The sequence below is a fragment of the Pteropus alecto genome, unplaced genomic scaffold, assembly GCF_000325575.1.
Source record: "Pteropus alecto unplaced genomic scaffold, ASM32557v1 scaffold20, whole genome shotgun sequence".
NCBI lineage: Eukaryota > Metazoa > Chordata > Mammalia > Chiroptera > Pteropodidae > Pteropus > Pteropus alecto.
The window spans coordinates 8,178,123-8,196,835 of NW_006436298.1; the positions used below are offsets into that span (position 1 = coordinate 8,178,123).

Below are 18,713 nucleotides of genomic sequence, written 5' to 3' on the forward strand. Positions count from 1 at the left end.
ATATTAAAACCAAATTAGTTGATAAAAAAACTAATTACAAGTTTAGAATCTATAATAATTTCCATTATCTAAGTAAAAGTGAAACTTCTGTTTTTTAATTCTCAGGACAGCCTTTCTCTGAGACTAGGTTTCTGGGATTATAAAATAACTTTTCTGGTATAATTCTGCTTTGACTCAGTTTTTTTCCCATTACTATAAAAAAATTTTTTCAATATTGAATCGTGTCTACTCATTTTAATGGCGTAATCTGGGCAAAAGTTGCTACTTCAATTTTCTATAACTAAAATGTAACCTCTTAAATACCATAACTTGTAAGCATTTTCACAAAAAAACTATTTCATACCTTCTTACATTCTTAAAAAGTAAAAAAAATAAGTGTAATATAAGCTTTTTGATTATTATGTCATTATGAATAGCAAGCATTGTACTATAATATAGTAAATAAATTCTTTAGGGTCTTTTGCTCTGCCTTATTTATGACTTTAAGCAATTATACTATTGGAAATGTTTATTTTCCTTATAAAGGTAACATAACTACTACAATATTGATAATTTTTTAAAGAGAAAAGGACCCATAATCTTAACACCCTAATATACTGCTAGCTTTTCATTATTTTCTTCCAGTCTTTTCATTTAATAATCTGTCTTTATCTTATACATATTTATACTTACTTGTAATTGTTCCCTATATACAACTTTTTATCATTTTTTTCACTTTCTAATCAGAAACATTTTCCATGTCATTACCAAAATTAACCATCTTTTTTAATGGCTGTGTAATAGCCCAGCAGTTGAATGTTGTGTTATTTACCCATATGTTTATTGTTGTATTAGAAATAACCTGGGATAAAATCATTGAGAACAATGCTTTCTTTTCTGTATTTAAGATTCTTAAGATACAGTCTCAGAAGTGTAATCATGAGGATAAAGGGTGTGGAAATGCATATGGCTCTTGATACAGATTGCTGAGCAGATTTTCAGTATGTTGTATTAGTTTATACTATAGTCAGTAATTTATTAAAGTTGATTCATCATATCTTTAGCAGTGTTGGATATTGTTATAAAATTATCTTTGCTAATTAGTCTGAAGACATTACTTCATTATTACATTTATTGATTACTAGTAAGGGTCAGCATATTTCCATGTTTACTGTTATATCTCCTCTTGTGAATTTTCTTTCATGTGTTATCTATTGGTTCTAAACTAGTTTTCCAGATAAGTAAAGTTATTAATGTATTATATCTTATTGTATAATCTAATTTTATATGATAATATGTTAGGAGCCCCTCCCTTTTATATTTGTTCAAATAAAGCATATGTTTGTCCACCAAATTTGTAAATAGTCATGCCTTCTGGAAATGCATGAGATGTTGTAGGTCCTTTGAGATGTGGACTGAGTCTTGGGGAAACAAGTATTACCTGAAAGCTGGCATCATAATGAGGGTAAATTGCCACCATTCCTACATTTCCCACTGGTATAAAGTTTAAACAAAATGAATATTGTGAGTTATTTTTACCCTTGACGGCAGTGTTTGCCAGTGCTCAGAACCAAAATAGTATAATTTGGAAAAGGCAGGGGAAGAGAGAGGAAGTAGATGGGTAAGAAATTCTGTTGTCTGTAAAGGGGTTGCACACCTGAACTGGCAGCTGGCTTTATTCTTAGATTTTTTTCTATTCTTACTTAGTTTACTCTCTACACATCTGGGTATATTCATTATACTCAGTGACTCTCAGAGACTTACGTCAGCTTTCAAATTTACTCTGGTGTTCAATCTAAGGAAAATGATTTCCCTGATAGTCATCAGCCTTCATTGTACCAACCCCACAGTTCCTGGAGAACTCCCTAAAACATTCCATTCCTTCCACTTAAAGCCAATACATTTTTGGAATAGCTTGTTATAATATAATATGTATAATCATGTGATTATATGTTTAAATATTTAATATTTCTTCTCTGATTAAGCTTTTTTGGTTCTAAGGAGCAGCAACTCATAAAAGAAAGTGGTAGGTTTTTGGGGTTTGGGGATTTGGGGTGTTTTTGTTTGTTTGTTTGTTTGTTTTTGGTCTTTTGTGGAACTGGACATCAGGAAGCAAGGCAGCTCCCAGGAGCAGTTGCTCTCACTATGATGGACCATGTAATCATGCTCAAAGCTTTCTTGCTTCTGTCTGTGCTGGTCCATTCTCTGTTTGCTTAAAATTTCTGTCCTCTATAATTTTGTCTTGCACATGGAATCTAATGGTGGCCACCTACCCCTCACATCATAACTTTTTAGCTTTTGCTTTGAGAAGTGGTAAATGGTAAATGGTCCCAGTAGGTTCATATTTCTGAGACAGGAAATCCACTTGATTTAGCTAATCTTTTCATGCCAGGATTCATCATATGAAGGATCATGTGCCCAATCCTGGTTTAATCAATTGTTTTTAGGAAATGGTAGTCACAAAGCATCAACCTTGACATTAGACCCATCACTTAGATGTAGGCTATTAGCTACCTAGTTCCCTTTAGAAAAGGCCTTTGGCTTTACTGCTAGATACCTATCAGAAAATCAATGCACTACACAAAAATAGAGGGTGGTGGGCAGAACCTCGTAGAACTAAATGTTATAGCTTTGTTTTAAGAAATATAAATCAGATTCTTCTCCTTAATTTGTAATGTTGATTTCTAGGTCTTGATTTCATTTACTTTAAATAAGAGGATTGGTTAGATACCTAATTCCATTTTCATTCTGAAGATAATATATTATGATTGCTATTTTCTAATTACAGTTAAAGTTTAAGTTGATAAATTCAATTTCATGAAATGGATGAATGGTGATAAGGACCTGATATTCAATTGGTTGATATTTCTATTTGTAAGAGAACAATAAGCTTTCAGCTTTAAGGATATATTCTTATAAACTAGACATTTCCTTAATGTGTATAGTAGTAGATTAATGTTATCCTTTGTGTCCAGTGTAATCTCAAGTTTCCTTATCTCACATTTCATTCTAGATTTTATATTCATTAATTTTTTCATGTCTCAATTGTGGTTGAGTCTTACTGTTTCTTTCTCGCAGTAATAGGAAAACAGAATTGAACACTCACAAAATATGTGCTGCTGTTGTTATTGTACTATAAACTGTTAGTTGTATAGTACCATCTGTCATAGAACATTATTTCCTGCTATTTTTTTCCATTTGTGGACTGTCTCTAGAATTTACTTTATGGTATTCTTTTCCTATCTTTTTGACACGCTGAGTACTACCCTTAAACAATACTTAGTTTTCACACTTACGAAATTTTTATAGACCAGTTACATTCATATCTGATATAATATTTACCACTTAATTTCTGAATCTTTGTTCCTTATTCCTCCATTTTTTTTCTCTTCCTTTAGAATATTATTTCATTTAAATGACAGGTCAAACAGCCCATTTTCTTGCATATTTTTTTTTTATCATTCATAGGTAATCTTCATCTTAACTCTATCTAATGGTACAAACCACCATCAGTAAATCTGGGTTTCAGTGATAATTTGAGTGGATGGGATGAAGTAGGAAAGGAATGAACATTAAATACCTACTATTGCAGTACTTTACATTCTGATTTACTTTTCTCATCAACCCTAATTCACAGATAACTAAACTGGCTCAGAACATTAAGCTGCTTTCCTAAATAATAGAGATAATTGGGATTTGAACCTATGTGTATATAACTTTGGAACCCATACTTCCTCTACTCTTGCCTTCATGCTTACTCGTTAGCAGCTCAGGATCTGAAATTGTAAAACTTGATTTTTTTATTAGTCTTTTTCTTCTGCATCTGTCCTCCCACAACTGAAATCTGAATGATATGTACCCCTGTTATGTTATGTTGAGTGAATTTTCAGTGAACAAAGGAAAAATTAGATAAAAGCTAATGATAATCAGCCTACGAACCACTTACATTTATCCCCTTTCTATTTTACTGTCTAAACTGCTCTGACCCTTTTCCAATTCAGCCCTTGCCAATGAACACAGTGCTATGTTTCTTTTCCTTTTTTACACTTGAAAATGGGAACTATTAAATCAATACATTGCACTTTAATAATCAAGGATAGTTTGAAATGTGAATTAGAAATTCTTGGGGCCCTCACACTTCAGAACTTTAGGAGCAATCTAACTGCAATGAAACAGTGTACTTGTCGTTATACCAGAATGATTGTAAATGGCTATCCCCCTGTGTTCTCTAATTTTTCAAAAAAAAATCATCATCCTGGCCCCTATCAACTTTACAGGCTTGTCTCACTTTATAAACGTGAATTCTAAGATATTGAAACATACCCTTAATTGACTTTATATCAGATGTGTTACACAGGAAAATATTTGGCCATTTGCATCATAGCCCTTTTTACCAGTTCCTTAAATGTAATAAGTGCAGCTATAAGCAGTAGCGTGTCTGGTGCTGATATATTTTCAATGATTTCAATACCAGTATTTTACCAAGAGCTATCATAATCTTGCTAGAGAACATACAGATTTGTCTCCATCTTGCATGTATATCAACACATAAACCAAGCAAATAATCAGACAGTGTAGAGGAATGTTACTTTAAGACAAGCTACTCTTTTAACCGATCTGTGAATTAAAGAAGCAGTTTGGAGTAGATGAAACATTGGACCAAGAATAGGAAAGATCTATATTGCAACTCAACTCTTTTTTTTTTTTTTTTTGGAAAAGTAGAAGTAAAACATCTTTATTTTTAAAATGTTTTTTCACCTTTATTGAGATATAATTGACATATAACATTGTGTAAGTTGAAGATGTGCAACAATGATTTTATATATGTGTTTTGAAATGATTACAACAAAGTTAGTTGACATCACATCCATCATTTCACAGTACTTTTTTTTTTTTTAATTTTTTGGAAGGTGTGAGCATTTTTAAGATTTATTCTCTTAGCAACTTTCAAATATATAATGCAGCATTATTAACTATAGTCATATGTTGTACATTACATTTCTAGAACTTACTCATTGTAGAAAAGGAAGTTTGTACCCTTTGACCACCTTCACCCATTCTCATCTCTTAAACAAAAGTTTATTTGTTGTTTTTCGACATCTCATATAACTGAGATCATACAATATTTGTCTTTCTCCATCTGATTTAAATCTCCATCTAATTTATGTCCTTAAGGTTCATCCGTGTTGTCACAAAAGGCAGGATTTCTTTTTTATGGCTGAATAATATTCCATTGTGTGTATACCACATTTTTTCACATCTTGGCTATTGTAAATAATGCTGCAGTGAACACGAGGGTACAGATATTTCTCTAACATAGTGAATTTATGTCCTTCCAATATATACCCAGAGTGAAATTGCTGGATCATGTAGTACTATTTTTAATTTTTCGAGGAACTGCCATCTTGATTTCCAGAGAGGCTGCACCAATTTACATTCCCACAAGCAGTGCACAAGTGTTCCCCTTTCTCCACATCCTTGCCAGCACTTATTTCAGTTCTTTTTGATAATAGCTATTTTAACAGGTTTGAGGCGTTATTTCATGATGGTTTTGATTTACATTTCCCTGATGATTAGTGATGTTAAGCACTTTTTCGTGTACCTATTAGCCATTCGAATATCTTTAGAAATTATTCTGGTCCTTTGCCTGTGTTTTTAAATCAGATTGTTTGCTTGTTTTGTTTGTTAGTTTGTTTCGCTTTGGGGTTGTGTAAATTCTGTATATATTTGGGTATTAACCCCTTATCAGACATGTGGTTTGCAAAATTTTCTCCCATTCCATATGTTGCCTTTCCGTTTTGTTGATGGTTTCCTTTGCTGCGCAGAAGCTTTTTAGTTTGATACAGTCTCTTTTTAGTTTGATACTTTTTGATTTTTAGTTTGATACAGTCTCTTTTTGATATTTTTTGATTTTTAGTTTGATACAGTCTCTTTTTAGTTTGATACTTTTTGATTTTTAGTTTGATACAGTCTCTTTTTGATATTTTTTGATTTTTAGTTTGATACAGTCTCTTTTTAGTTTGATACTTTTTGATTTTTGCTTTTATTGCTTGTGCTTTTGGTATCATATCCATGAAATCATTGCCAAAACCAATGTCAAAGAGCTTTTCCTCTATGTTTTCTTCTAGCAATTTTTGGTTTCAGGTCTTACATTCAAGTCTTTAATTCATTTTGAGTTAAATTTTGAGTAGTAAAAGATAGGGGTCCAGTTTCATTCTTTTGCATGTGAATATCCAGTTTTCTCAGCACCATTTATGGAAGAGGCTATATTTTCCCCATTGAGTATTCTTGGCTCTTTTGTCAAATTTTAGTTGACTATATACACATGGGTTTATTTCTGGGCTCTCAATTCTGTTCCATTAGTCTATGTATCTTTTTTTCTGCGGGGCTCTCAATTCTGTTCCATTGGTCTGTGTGTCTTTTTTTCTGCCACTACCATACTGTTTTGATTATTACAGCTTTGTAATATAGTTTGAAATCAAGAAGTGTGATGCCTCTGTTTTTGTTCTTTCTCAGGATTGCTTTGGCTATTCAAGGTCTTCTGTGGTTCCATGTGAATTTTAGGATTTTATTTTGTCTATTTCTGTGAAAAAAATATGCCATTGGAATCTTGATAGGGATTGCATTATCTCTGGATGGCTTTAAGGAGAATGAACATTTTAATAATATTCTTCATGAACATGGAATAGCTTTCCATTTGTTTATGACTTCTTCATTTTCTTTCATCAATGTCTTAATAGTTTTCAGAGTAAATTCTCACCTCCATGTTTACATTTATTCCTAAGTATTGTATTCTTTTTGATGCAATTGTACATATGATTGTGTTCTTTATTTGTTTTTCAGATTATTTGTTGTTAGTGTATGGAAATGCAGCTGATTTTTGTATATTGATTTTGTATACTGCAACTTTACTGAATTCATTTATTTTTTGGCAGAGCCTTTAGGATTTTCTGTGTATAAGAACATGGCATCTTAGAGACAGTTTTACTTCTTCCTTTCTGAGTTGGGTGCCTTTTACTTCTTTTTTCTTGCCTTATTTCTCTGACTAGGAGTTCTACTACTTGAATAGGAATGGTGAGAATAGGCACACTTATCTTGTTCCTGATCTTAGAGGAAAAAGCTTTCAACTTTTCACTATTAAGTATGATGCTGCCTGTGGGTTTGTCATATATGGCCTTTGTTATGTTGAGGTGTGTTCCTTCTATACCAGATTTGTTGAGAGGTTTTATCATGAATGGATCCTGAGTTTTGTCAAATATTTTTTCCACATCTATTGAAATGACTGTGATTGGTGTCCTTCATTCTATTAATATGTGCTATATCACATCGATTGATTTGTGTATGTTGAATCATCCTGTCCCAAGGAATAATCCCACTTATTATGGTGTATGATCTTTTTAATGTGCTGTTGAATTTGGTTTTCTAGTAATTTGTTGAGAATGTTTGTATCTATGTCAGGAATATTGGTCTCTGGTTTTCTTCAAGTGTCCTTATCTGGCTTTACCATCATTTACAATGGCCTCATAAATGAATTTGGAAGTAGTCTCTCATCTTCAATTTTTTGTAAGAGTTTGAGAAGCATTTATGTTAATTCTTCATTAAATATTAATAGAATTCACCAGTGAAACCATCTGGTCCTCAGCTTTTCTTTGTTAGGATTCGATCTGTTCCAGTCTGTTCAGATTTTCTGTTTCTTTATGATTCAGTTTTGGTCGGTTGTGTGTTTCTAGGAATTTATCCATTTCTTCTAGGTTGTCCAAGTTGTTGGTGTATAATTATTTATAACCTCTTTGAACCTTTGTATTTCTGTGTTACCAGTGCTAATGTCTTTCCTTCGATGTATAATTTTATTTATTTAGGTCCTCTCTTTGTTTCTTCATTTGTTTATCTTTTCAAAGAATCAGCTCTTAGTTTTGTTGATCTTTCCTATTGTCTTCTTATTCTGTATTTCATTTATTTCTGCTCTAAGCTTTATTATGTCTTTCCTTCCGCTAACCTTGGATTTAGTTCTTCTTTTTCTGGTTCCTCGAAGTATAAAGTTAGGTTGTTTATTTATCTTTCTTTTTCCTGATATCTGTATTTGTGGCTATAAACTTTCATCTTAGAACTGCTTTTACTGGATTCCATAAGTTTTAGTATGTTGTGTTTCCATTTTCATTTGTCTTCAGATTTTTTTTTAATTGTCTTTTGATTTCTTTGCTCAATTGGTTTGAGAGTGTGTTAACTTCCATGTATTTGTGAGTTTTACAGCTTTTCTCCTATTATTGGTTTCTAGTTTTATACCATTGTGATTAGATACTCAATATATTTACTATCTTGAATTCGTTGAGGCTTATTTTGTTGCCTAACATATGATCTATCACGGAAAACGTTCTGTGTGCACTGGAGAAGAATATGTATTCTGCTGCCGTTGGATAGAATGTTTCGTATATGTTTTTGTTAGGTCCATTTGTTCTATAGTATTATGCAAGTCTGCTGCCTCCTTATTCTCTAGATAATCTATTCATTTTTGAGAGCAGGATATTAAAGTCACCAATTATTATTGTTTTGCAGTTTATTTTTCCTTTTATTTCTGTTAATATTTGCTTTATACATTTAGGTGCTCCAATGTCTGGTGCATAAAAATTTGCAATTGTTAGATTTTTTTTTTTACATACTGACTCCTTTATCATAATATGATGAAGTTTTTTGTCTCTAAACCATTTTTAGCTTAAAGTCTATTTTGTCTAAGGACAGCTATCTCCTGCTTTTGGTTACCATTTGCTTGAAATATCTTTTTCTCTCTCTTCATACTCAGTCTATGTGTGTCTTTAAAGCTAAAGTGAGTCTTTTGTAGGCAGCATATTGTTGGATCTTCTTATTTTATTCATTCTGCCATTCTTTGTCTTTTGATTGAAGAATTTAATCTACTTACATTTAAAGTAATTATTGATAGGTAAAGATTTACTGTTGTCATTTTAATGATTGTTTTCTAACTGTTTTGTAAATCCTTTGTTCCTTTCTTCCTGTCTTGCTGTCTTCCTTTGTGATTTGATGGCTTTTTGTGGTGGTATGCTGTGACTCCTTTATCATAATCTTTTGTATATTTACTACAGATTTCTCCTTTGTGGTTATCATGAAGATTACATAAAATTATTTATAGTATCCTGTTTTAGGCTGATGATCTGTTCATTTTTGAGAGTGGGATATTAAAGTCTCCAATTATTATTGTTTGATGACAACTTCAGTAATATACAGAAACTTTTTACTTTATTTCACCTTCCATCACACTTTAGGTCATTGATTAGGTCATTGATGTTTCAGTTTATATCTTTTTGATATTGTTTGTCCAATAACAAAGTATGATAGCTATGATTATTTTTAATGCATTTGTTTCTTAACTCTTAAACTAGAGTTGTAAGTGAATTACATACCACCATTACAATCTTAGAGAATCTGTTTTTGCTTTATCCTCATTTATGTTTTAATGATAGTAATTAACATTCTTTTATTTTAGCTTGATCAGTGCTCTTTTTCATTTCTTATAGTGAGGTCTGGTGATGCTGAAATTCCTTACCTTTTGTTTGTTCGGGGATGTCTTTTACTCTGCTTCATTTCCAAAGGACAGCTTTGCTGTATATAATATTCTTGGTTGACAGTTTTTTTCCTTTCTGTATTTTGAATGTATCACCTCACTCTCTCCTGGCCTGCAAAGTTTCTGTTGAGAAATCTGCTGGTAGACTTATTGAGGCTCCCTTGTATGTGACAAGTTGCTTTTCTCTTGTGCCTTCCAGAATTCTCTCTTTGTCTTTGACTTTTGACAATTTAATTACAATGTCTTGTTGTAGTCCTTTTGGGGTTTAACATATCTTGGGTCCTATGGACCTCATGAATCTGGATGTTCATTTCTCTCCAGAAGTTTGGGAAGCTTTTAGCCATCTAACCCAACTCTTAACATTTACTAGACAAGTGACTTTTAGTAAGTTAACATCATTGAAACTGTTACTCGACTCACAGTGTAGTAACAGTTTCAGTGATGTTACTACATTTAACTTCTGTAGTTAAATTTAGTAAGCACTGTATTTTCTTAAAACCACTTAGCAATGGTCAGTCATCAAACTGAAATGGAATTTATAATGTTATAACAGAGGAGACTTTAAAACAGCGGTTTTTTTTTCTTAAATTGATATCACATAAATGAAAACTGCTGGAGTAAGATTGACATACTCAGTGGCAATAGTCAATTGAATGTAACAATGGGGAGATCCCTAGTAAAGCTAATTAATGAATCTATAATGTTAAAAGAAACAGGAACCTAATTTACTTATTTTGTATATTTGTATTTTAATGTATAGGCTTATTATTTAGAAGAATTTCCTTTCAGTTTTGTGAACGACTTAATATTGCCATTTGAAGAAAGATGTGGTTATCATTTGCAAGATAAGTTGATTTGATATATGAATTTAAATCATGTTTGGCCAATCAAGGATCATAATTTTCCAGTATGTTTTATTTATAATTTACTTAATATAGCAACAACTTATTTTGTTGCCCCATAGTTTGACTTTGCCCAAGTTTCCATCTCTAAAAACTTAAGTGCAACTCTTTACCCAGCCTCTGTCACTGATAAATTACAAAGTAAAAGAATATTGTACTTAATGTCTTCTAACACATGCAGGCCTTTCTAGGTAGTGCAAATTATGAGGTAACTTTAAACAGTATGTTCTTACGTTTTGGTTTTCATCAAATACATTTTTCTAGTGATTAGTGATGTTTTGATGTTAGTATAGTTTGCATTCTATTCTTCTTTCTCATGAGAGTAAGAATCTAATGAAAATTTTCAGGAGCAGATTTATTAAGTTAATTGTTCTCAACTGGCTTTATATTAGAAACACCTAGGAGTTGTTGAAAGGTAACCAGGCTTAGGTGCCTAAGCCCCACTCCTATATTAGATCAGTGAGGGCATAGGGAACAGGCATCATATTTTTTTTCCAGTGAGTATAATCTGCAGTCAGGGTTGAGCACCACTGGTTTAAGTAGGTTAACGTATATGGAGAATGAGCTCAATGGCGATAGTTAAATCTCCTATAGAAATCAACAGAGCATTGGTGGTTTGGTGATGAAAATGATGTGGTCAGAAGTTAAATGGGAGTTATTACTGCTATCAGTCTTTTACTTCCCAAGAAGTCTATCCAACAGTTATGTTAAGGGTTGGTCACATGTCAATGAAGGTGGCAGAATGAGAATTATATGGCAGCATTGTTCAGTGTACAGGCTCTAAAGACCAGTGCATCATGCCTTGAGTCCTGTCTTTGTTCATTATTATCTCTGTGACCTTGGACACATTACTTAACTTTTCTTAAGCCTGTTCCTCTTCTGTAAAATGGAGTTAATAATAGTCCCTGCTTATGGCATTAAATGAGATTGTGCATTTAAAGAATTTAGTATAATGACTGGCGCATTGAAGCACTTCATAAATAATAAAAAGGTTGCTGTTACTACGAGGCACAGTCCATACTTTGGAATCACATTTGGTTTTGAATGCCCAATCTGCCACATACTAGCTGGCCAGGCTACTTCAGTTAATATAAAATGGAGTTAATATCTGCCTCATAATGCTATTGTGAATATTAAATAAACTGGAGTGTTTAGAGAGTACCTGGTTATAGATTGGGTTGACTTTTGAGATCGTTTTCATTATCACCTGCTCACTTTAATACTAGACTCTTTTTTTTAATGTTTGTAAACTTTAGCATTTGAGTCACATGTTTAGTCATCTTCAAAGGTCTTTCTGAAAGGGCACTCTAAGAATACATTTAAGTTTCCCTTAGTACCTATTTATTTTCCTTTTTTTTTTTTTCCTGTTAATCTTTCAGTTCTTAGATGACAATAAATTGTAATGTCAGAGGATTATAATTTTCACCTTTTAGCATAATTCTTCCAAGTGGTGAACTAGATTTTTCACCCTAATCAATCCATCGAGGACAATTTAAAACCTAATATGAGCTTAGCACCATATAACAAGAGAGGGTCTGTATGCTGTGGTACCTGTCCTTCAATCTAATTGAGCTCATTTTCTCAAGTAGTTTGGGCTCAAAAGTTGTTTTTGCTTTTGTCTCTCTTCCTTTTGATCCTTAACCTCTGATTACTTTAGAAAATCTAGATTAAAAGGACTTCTGGTTCCACTGATTGCTACAATTTAACAAGTCCCTCGACAATCTAATTCTTTGACATTGAAAAACTTCATATTTTAAAAGTTAATAATCAGCTGCCTTTAGACTTTCACTTCATTCCTGAACTTTGGTTAAATTTCTCAAACTTTTACTAAATAAGTTTTAATAAATAGCATGTTCTTTTTAACTCTTTGGTTATCTCTGATTTTTTTCCCCTTTGTTTATCATAGAATTTTTTGTAAAAAAAAAAAAAAAAAAAGAAAAACAGCATAAGAGACATTTACTTTGGAAGTCTACAGATATGATTCATAGTTAGCAAATGATTCTGCAGATTATTTAAGCTGTATTTTGATTGATCTGTTTGTCAAATGTGAAGACAATACTTGTCCCTACTTACAACAAAAGGATGTTGTGAAGATTAGATTTAGAATGTTTGAACTCATTTACTCAATGCTATTGAAATATTTCATTTTTATTATAGTTTCACATTATATACATACTGCTTTCTTAGATCTATTGTAATTTTTATGAGAGAAATGTGATTTTTACTTTTCTCTTTTACTTCACTACACAGGTATCACCAAATACATGTTATTTCTTTAATATACAATGGTTTTATTTATGATTTGTTTCCCAATTTACAGAAGTTGAAAAGCAGTATATCAGGAACTTAAAGACTGGACTCTGGAACCACTTTTGTTGGGTTTTTGAATCTTGGTTCTGTCACTATCTGTGTAATGTTGAGCAAGTAGCTTAACTTCTCTGTGCCTCAATTTACTTATCTGTAAAATGTAGTTAACATTAATACCTCATAGAGTTCTGAGGAATAAATTAGTTAACAAATGTAAGTATTTAGGATACTACCTGGTACTCAAAAAAATTAGCTCTCACTATTATCGACAAAATAAAAGATGTGTTTAAGACCTTAATATTTAAATACCAGAATTTTTGGTAGTGTTTTACTATGAAACATGACAGCCTTTTCCCTAAATAACAAACGCCATTTTAAATGCAGATTGGACAGTTAGATCTTCCTGTGGTTCCTCCTGCTCCTCCAGTGATTTTCCACATTGCAGCCTGAAGGGTTTTTTAAATCACTTTTATAATAAAAACGTTATACTTATTGTGAAAATTAACATTATGCTGAACAGCAGAAGATGAACCTCTCCTTCTGCGTTTCTACTTCCTAGGAGTAATCATCCTTTTCCATAGTTTTGTTTGATAATATATTTTATCAGTTCATAACCTCCTTAACAAGCTTTCTTTTAACCCTAAGATAAAGTCCAAACCTCCTAACATAGTCTATGAGGTCCTCCTGGCCCTTGCCTTCCTCTCACTTTCACTTTTTGATGTTTCCTGTTAGATCTCAGGTAAAAAGTCACTTTCTCAAGGAAGTCCCTTCCTGACTTCCTAAATGGGTTAGCATGATGTCCCCACAGCCCCTTGTACCCTCTCTGCCATAGTTGTTCTGTACTGTGGCAGTGTACTTTTCTGGATGATGTCATAGTAATTGGAAGTGCTATTGCCACTTAGTAGGTAGGGCTGAGGGATGTTAGATGTTCACCTTTAAGAACTGCCTTGAGCCCTGAATGACTTTTGAAAGTCCCACTAGATGGTCACATGGGTGAAAAAAACTATTTATAGCTGTAGTCAGAGCCTAGAGCCCTGTGCAATTTTACATATGCATGTGGAATTTTTTTTAGAATTTTAATTAAATATTGAGTTTTCCAGGAACAAAACTACTGTATTATTGAAGGAATATTGTACTTTGTTTTGTTTGGAATTTTACCAAGAGTCATTCACCATTTTGGGAAATCTCATCACTGAAGGCAACAGCAAATAGGTGGAAACATCTGACTACATAGTAAATATTTGTTTGAATTTAATTTAAATTAGGAAAAAGAAAAAAAAAATTAAACTGATGGGGGAAAACTACTTCTCTCTTTCCTGGCAGAATATATTTGCTTTCCTCTCTCTTCCTATTACACTTTATTCACATAACTTCATTCATAGATAGCACATCTGTCTCTCTCAATAAATGAGAACTTAGTGGGCGCAAGAACAGCATTTTACTCACCTTTGGATCTTCAGTGCTCACTGAGCATATAGTTGCTCAACTTGATATTTACTCAGTTGAATTAATGGCTTTAACAACTATTGATTCAGACTTTGCTAGACAAAGAGGGCAAAAAGACACTGTCTCTGCTCTCAAGGAACACACGATCTGTTGCTAAGACAGACCTGGGAATAATTATGATACAATATGATAGTTCCTAAAATAGAAATAGCTATAAACTATAGATATGTAGTGGAAAAAAAAAAAAAACCCCACACAAGTCTTGTGTGGAGGTCCTGGAATAATGTCACTGAAGAGAAATAGTATTCAGTATCAGTGCTGGAGGACTGATTAAGGAGGACTCTTAATATACTTGGAAATTGAACAGATGAGCATAACTCTAAAGAGTGAGAAGGAGTTTGCCAAATGGTCAGATTTAAAGAGGGCATTCCAGACAAAATCCCTATTCAAAGGCTCAGAGGTTTAAAAAGTGCAGTTGGTATTACTGATGGAGCATAAAGTTGGAGTTTTATTCGTAAGAGATAAAGCTGTCCCTGGAGGTGATGAAGAGCCTCTTCCATGAAAAGAAGTTAAGGTTTTCCGTTGGAAAACCTTTGATGTAACAATTTTAAAAAGTGTATTTAAAATCATACTGTATGCCAGGCAGGTACCTATAACTCTATTACAGAGCTGGTGTGTTTTCATTTTATAGTTGGGGACTGAGTTTAATTAACTTGTCCAGGTTTTCACAGCTATTATGTGGAAGAACTAGGATTTAAATTTGAGTTGGTTGAGTTCAGACCTCCTGTCCGCTTTTCAAACTATATTTTACAGTCCCTTCAGCAAGGAAGAAACTAGATATTTATATCATCCAGTCTGGCTTCATTACTTCGCATCATGCTCAACTCTAGCAAATTCACAATTTTTATGTAAATTTAAATTCTTAACAGTTTGGTACTCCTGATTAAGTTTTAGTCTTCTAAAGGTCCACAATGGTCTCTTACAGTAACTTACTTCTGTCTGCAGGATACTTTTTATTCTGATGCCATCTTCTGTCTTGGCTATTGAAATGTCTTTGGTAGGGGAGCAGGGGTTCACCATTGCATGTCATGGACCAATAGGCATGATTTATGTACTCTAAAAGAAAAATTTGAAGTACTACTTCCCTTTTTTGAAACATTTAGATCTGTCCTCAGCATGCAAAAAGAATAGTAATTATATTAAGAAAATCCAATATTAATCTTGATATTCTATTGATATAGATGTAGTTTACTATTGAAATAAATTATTTCTACCTCATTCTGGTCTGCTTGGTTATCTTGAAGTTCTTCAGTTATTATCTAAATAACCCTGTGATCTTTCTGGCTACCCTAAAATTCTTCCTAATTATAATGGCTATTAAAATGTAAGTTCTGAAGAGATGATGTGATGATTGCATAACAATAAGAATGTACTTGATGCCACTGAACTGTACAATTAAAATGATTAAAATGCTGTATTTTATATTATGTATATTTTACCTCATTAAAAACATAGTACAAAAGTTCAGAGTGGCATAAGATCTCTTACCAAGCAGTTGCCAATCAAATATTTTTGAGAGCCTTCCAGATAACTTGAGTAAGGTGTGAGGGAAAGGTTTGGTTTATCTCAGTTCTTCCTATCCCATCATCATAAGCTGATCAGATTAAATACTCTTAATACTAAGCTGTTTGAAAAGAAAAAGAATTATATTTATTTGAGTGTAGGGATAAAGAAGGAAATGTGGTAAGAATGTTATGGGCTAGTCATCTTCAGGATGGATATGATGAAGATGCCTTTTAGACTTGGCTGCTATTGGCCCCTGACCCCTTTTTTGTTCAGAAGGGCAACTAAGGAGTTAAGTCAGCTATCCAAATGTCACCTCAATAGATGTGATGTGCATGTCGTAACTCCAATTCATAACTAAGGCTCAGACTTTTGCCCCCCCCCCTTTCACTCACTCTACACCCCAATTTCAGGAGAAATTTAATTTTCACCCATTAGATTCACAAAATTTTTAAAAGAATGTGCTGGCGAAGATATGGGAAACTCACAGACATATTGTGGGTGAGTGTGAATTGCATAATTTTTTGGAAAGTAGTCTGGTATTCACTTTGAAATTTTTTAATACACATTCTTTTGGCTTAATCTCATTGGGTTAAAACCAGCCGTTTTTGCTTTGTTGTTCATAATGACAAAACAGTAGAAGTAATCTGAAAGCCAGTCAGGAAATAGTTGAACAAATTATGTTCTATCAATTCTAAAGAACAATGTGATCTATTAAAATGTGAATTAAATCTACATTCATTGGTATGGAATGTATAGTATGTTAAAAATTTGTAGAGTTAATTGTGTAGTAGTATGATCTTTAAAAAACAACTATGTTTATGTTTGAGAATAGAGAAAGGTATGGAGGGATTTACATCAAACTTAATACTGATTCATTTAGGGAGGCAAGCTTGGAGGTAGGCTTGAATTAACTTTCCTCATACAGCCATGTTTGTTACACTTTTTGCAACTTTAAAAGTTTCTTAAGTAAAAAGAGGGAAAGGGAGAGCTCTATAATGATAGCAATTATAATAGAGATTACTTTGGGGTGGGTTGATGACATAATGGGTACAAGAGAAACCATTCTATGGGTTATGATCTATATTATATCTTGATGTCATTGGTTACACAGATGTGTTCACTTTGTAAAAATCCATCCAGTTTATGGTTATAGTTTGTACAGGTTTGTGTATATATTATACCAATTAAAATATTAAAATTATGGCACAGCAATATAATAGAATGCTATTATGTTTTTAAAAATACTTTTAATAAATATTTAATAAAGTTGGGCAACAAACAGGACAGTCCCATTATCATAAAATATACATGTAAACACAGAATGAAGACTGGAATAAAAACATTACAGTATTATTAATAGTTAATGTCCAGATGATTGTTGTTTTGGTGTTTAAGTAAGAACAGTTTTTTGGGTTGGGTTGTTTAGAAAGTTTGTAGAAGCCTTGATGAGCAAAGCTGGATTACTGGATATAAAGCAGAAAATAAGAGTGAAGAAGGATAGAGGAAAGGGGAGAGAAAAAGATAAACAATGCTAAGGAGAGACATCAATGACGTCAGGTAATTTTTTTTAACCCCTACTAGGAAGGGACTCCTGCTAGGAAGGGACTAATTTCCGCGGCCAAAATCCTCATGTACTAGTTGGATCATATTAAAAGTACTCTCTTTCAACAAACTCAGTTTGGTTTTTATAAATAATTTATGCTTGGTACTTTCTTTGTTTTTAAGCATTTAATGAAAATATCATCGGTATAATAGTTTCAATTGATTGTAGCAGATGCAACTCGTCATAGCTTAAGAAGCTTATATTCTCCTACTCATCACTAATTAATTGTAAAATGCTCAGATTGTTTTGTCTCATAGTTGACACATGGGGCAAATAATAAATACCTCCCCACGTTGGAGTGAGAATCAAAATGTATGTGGAAACACTTTAATAGAATTTAACACTATCCAATTGTAAATTATTTTTGATTTTCCTTCAGCCCAAAAGCCCTTAGTCGTGAAATGTGGTCATTTCAGATGTAACTCTGAGTTCAAAAGTCGAAATTTATGAAATAATGCATTTTTTTAAATCAAGTTCTGCAAATGTAAATGCAACATTTAGTGTTTATCGAGGTTTATCGAGGTTTGTGATTGCAATGGATCTTTAGTATTTTAGACTTAGTATGTAGTGCTCTATATATAAAATTGAAATGTAAACATTTTTATTTCCTCCAAGTATTGTTGAGCTGTCGGGAATTATCAGGCTTTTTTCTGCATTTCAATCATTCTTCATTATTCACCATGTTAACTTAAAATGACTAATAACCAAAATCAAATCTTTTCAGGTGTTTCGCAGGGGTTTCAAAGGATTTGACTTTTGCTAAACCCTCAAAATCAGTAATAATCTGGACGGAACGCGAGTTGGGTTGGGTTGTAGAAAACTGCGTGGCATTAGGACCCAGGGGGCTCCCGTGAGCGGATCTAGGGGCCAGATTGCAAATTCGCGGTGACTCAGTCTGGTCGGCTCCTTGCGCTCGGCGGCCGCGGCGGCACCAGCAGACATTGGCGGCCCAGCTGCCAGGATCAGTTCCCCCGGGTTTCAAGGTCCGAGACTTCTTCAGGGAGCCCCAGACAGGTCCGAGGCGTCTGGGGAGCGCAGGGGTCGTTCGGACGGGGAGATGGGGGTTGCTTGGCGCGGGAAGCCCTCGGGCCTCTGCACGGGGAGTAACATTTGCTCCGTCTCTTCCTGTGTCTGGCTTTATTTGCAGCAAACCAAGATGGAGTATGAGTGGAAACCTGACGAGCAAGGGCTTCAGCAAATCCTGCAGCTGCTGAAGGAGTCCCAGTCCCCAGACACCACCATCCAGAGAACCGTGCAACAAGTATCCTTTCCGAGGCCTCGCCGCCGCCCGCACAGCTTGTCCCGCGCGGGGCTGGCTCCCGGCGGCCGGGGGGCT

The 18,713-nt window shown here is 33.5% G+C and overlaps 1 protein-coding gene across 3 annotated transcripts in view; it reads left to right on the forward strand.

Annotated features, from left to right (window-relative positions):
- TNPO1 (transportin 1) overlaps nucleotides 1-18,713 on the forward strand; it is an 84,721-nt gene that overhangs the window by 14,261 nt on the left and 51,747 nt on the right. The window contains exons 1-2 of one of the 3 annotated variants that reach the window (XM_006913130.3): nucleotides 18,238-18,391; nucleotides 18,525-18,638. In XM_006913130.3, the coding sequence (XP_006913192.1) occupies nucleotides 18,534-18,638 (105 nt within the window). In that variant the 5' untranslated portion in view covers nucleotides 18,238-18,391; nucleotides 18,525-18,533. Of the gene's footprint in view, nucleotides 1-18,237; nucleotides 18,392-18,524; nucleotides 18,639-18,713 lie in introns of those variants that run through there. The other 2 variants (XM_015590409.2, XM_006913129.3) reach the window with 2 other exon arrangements.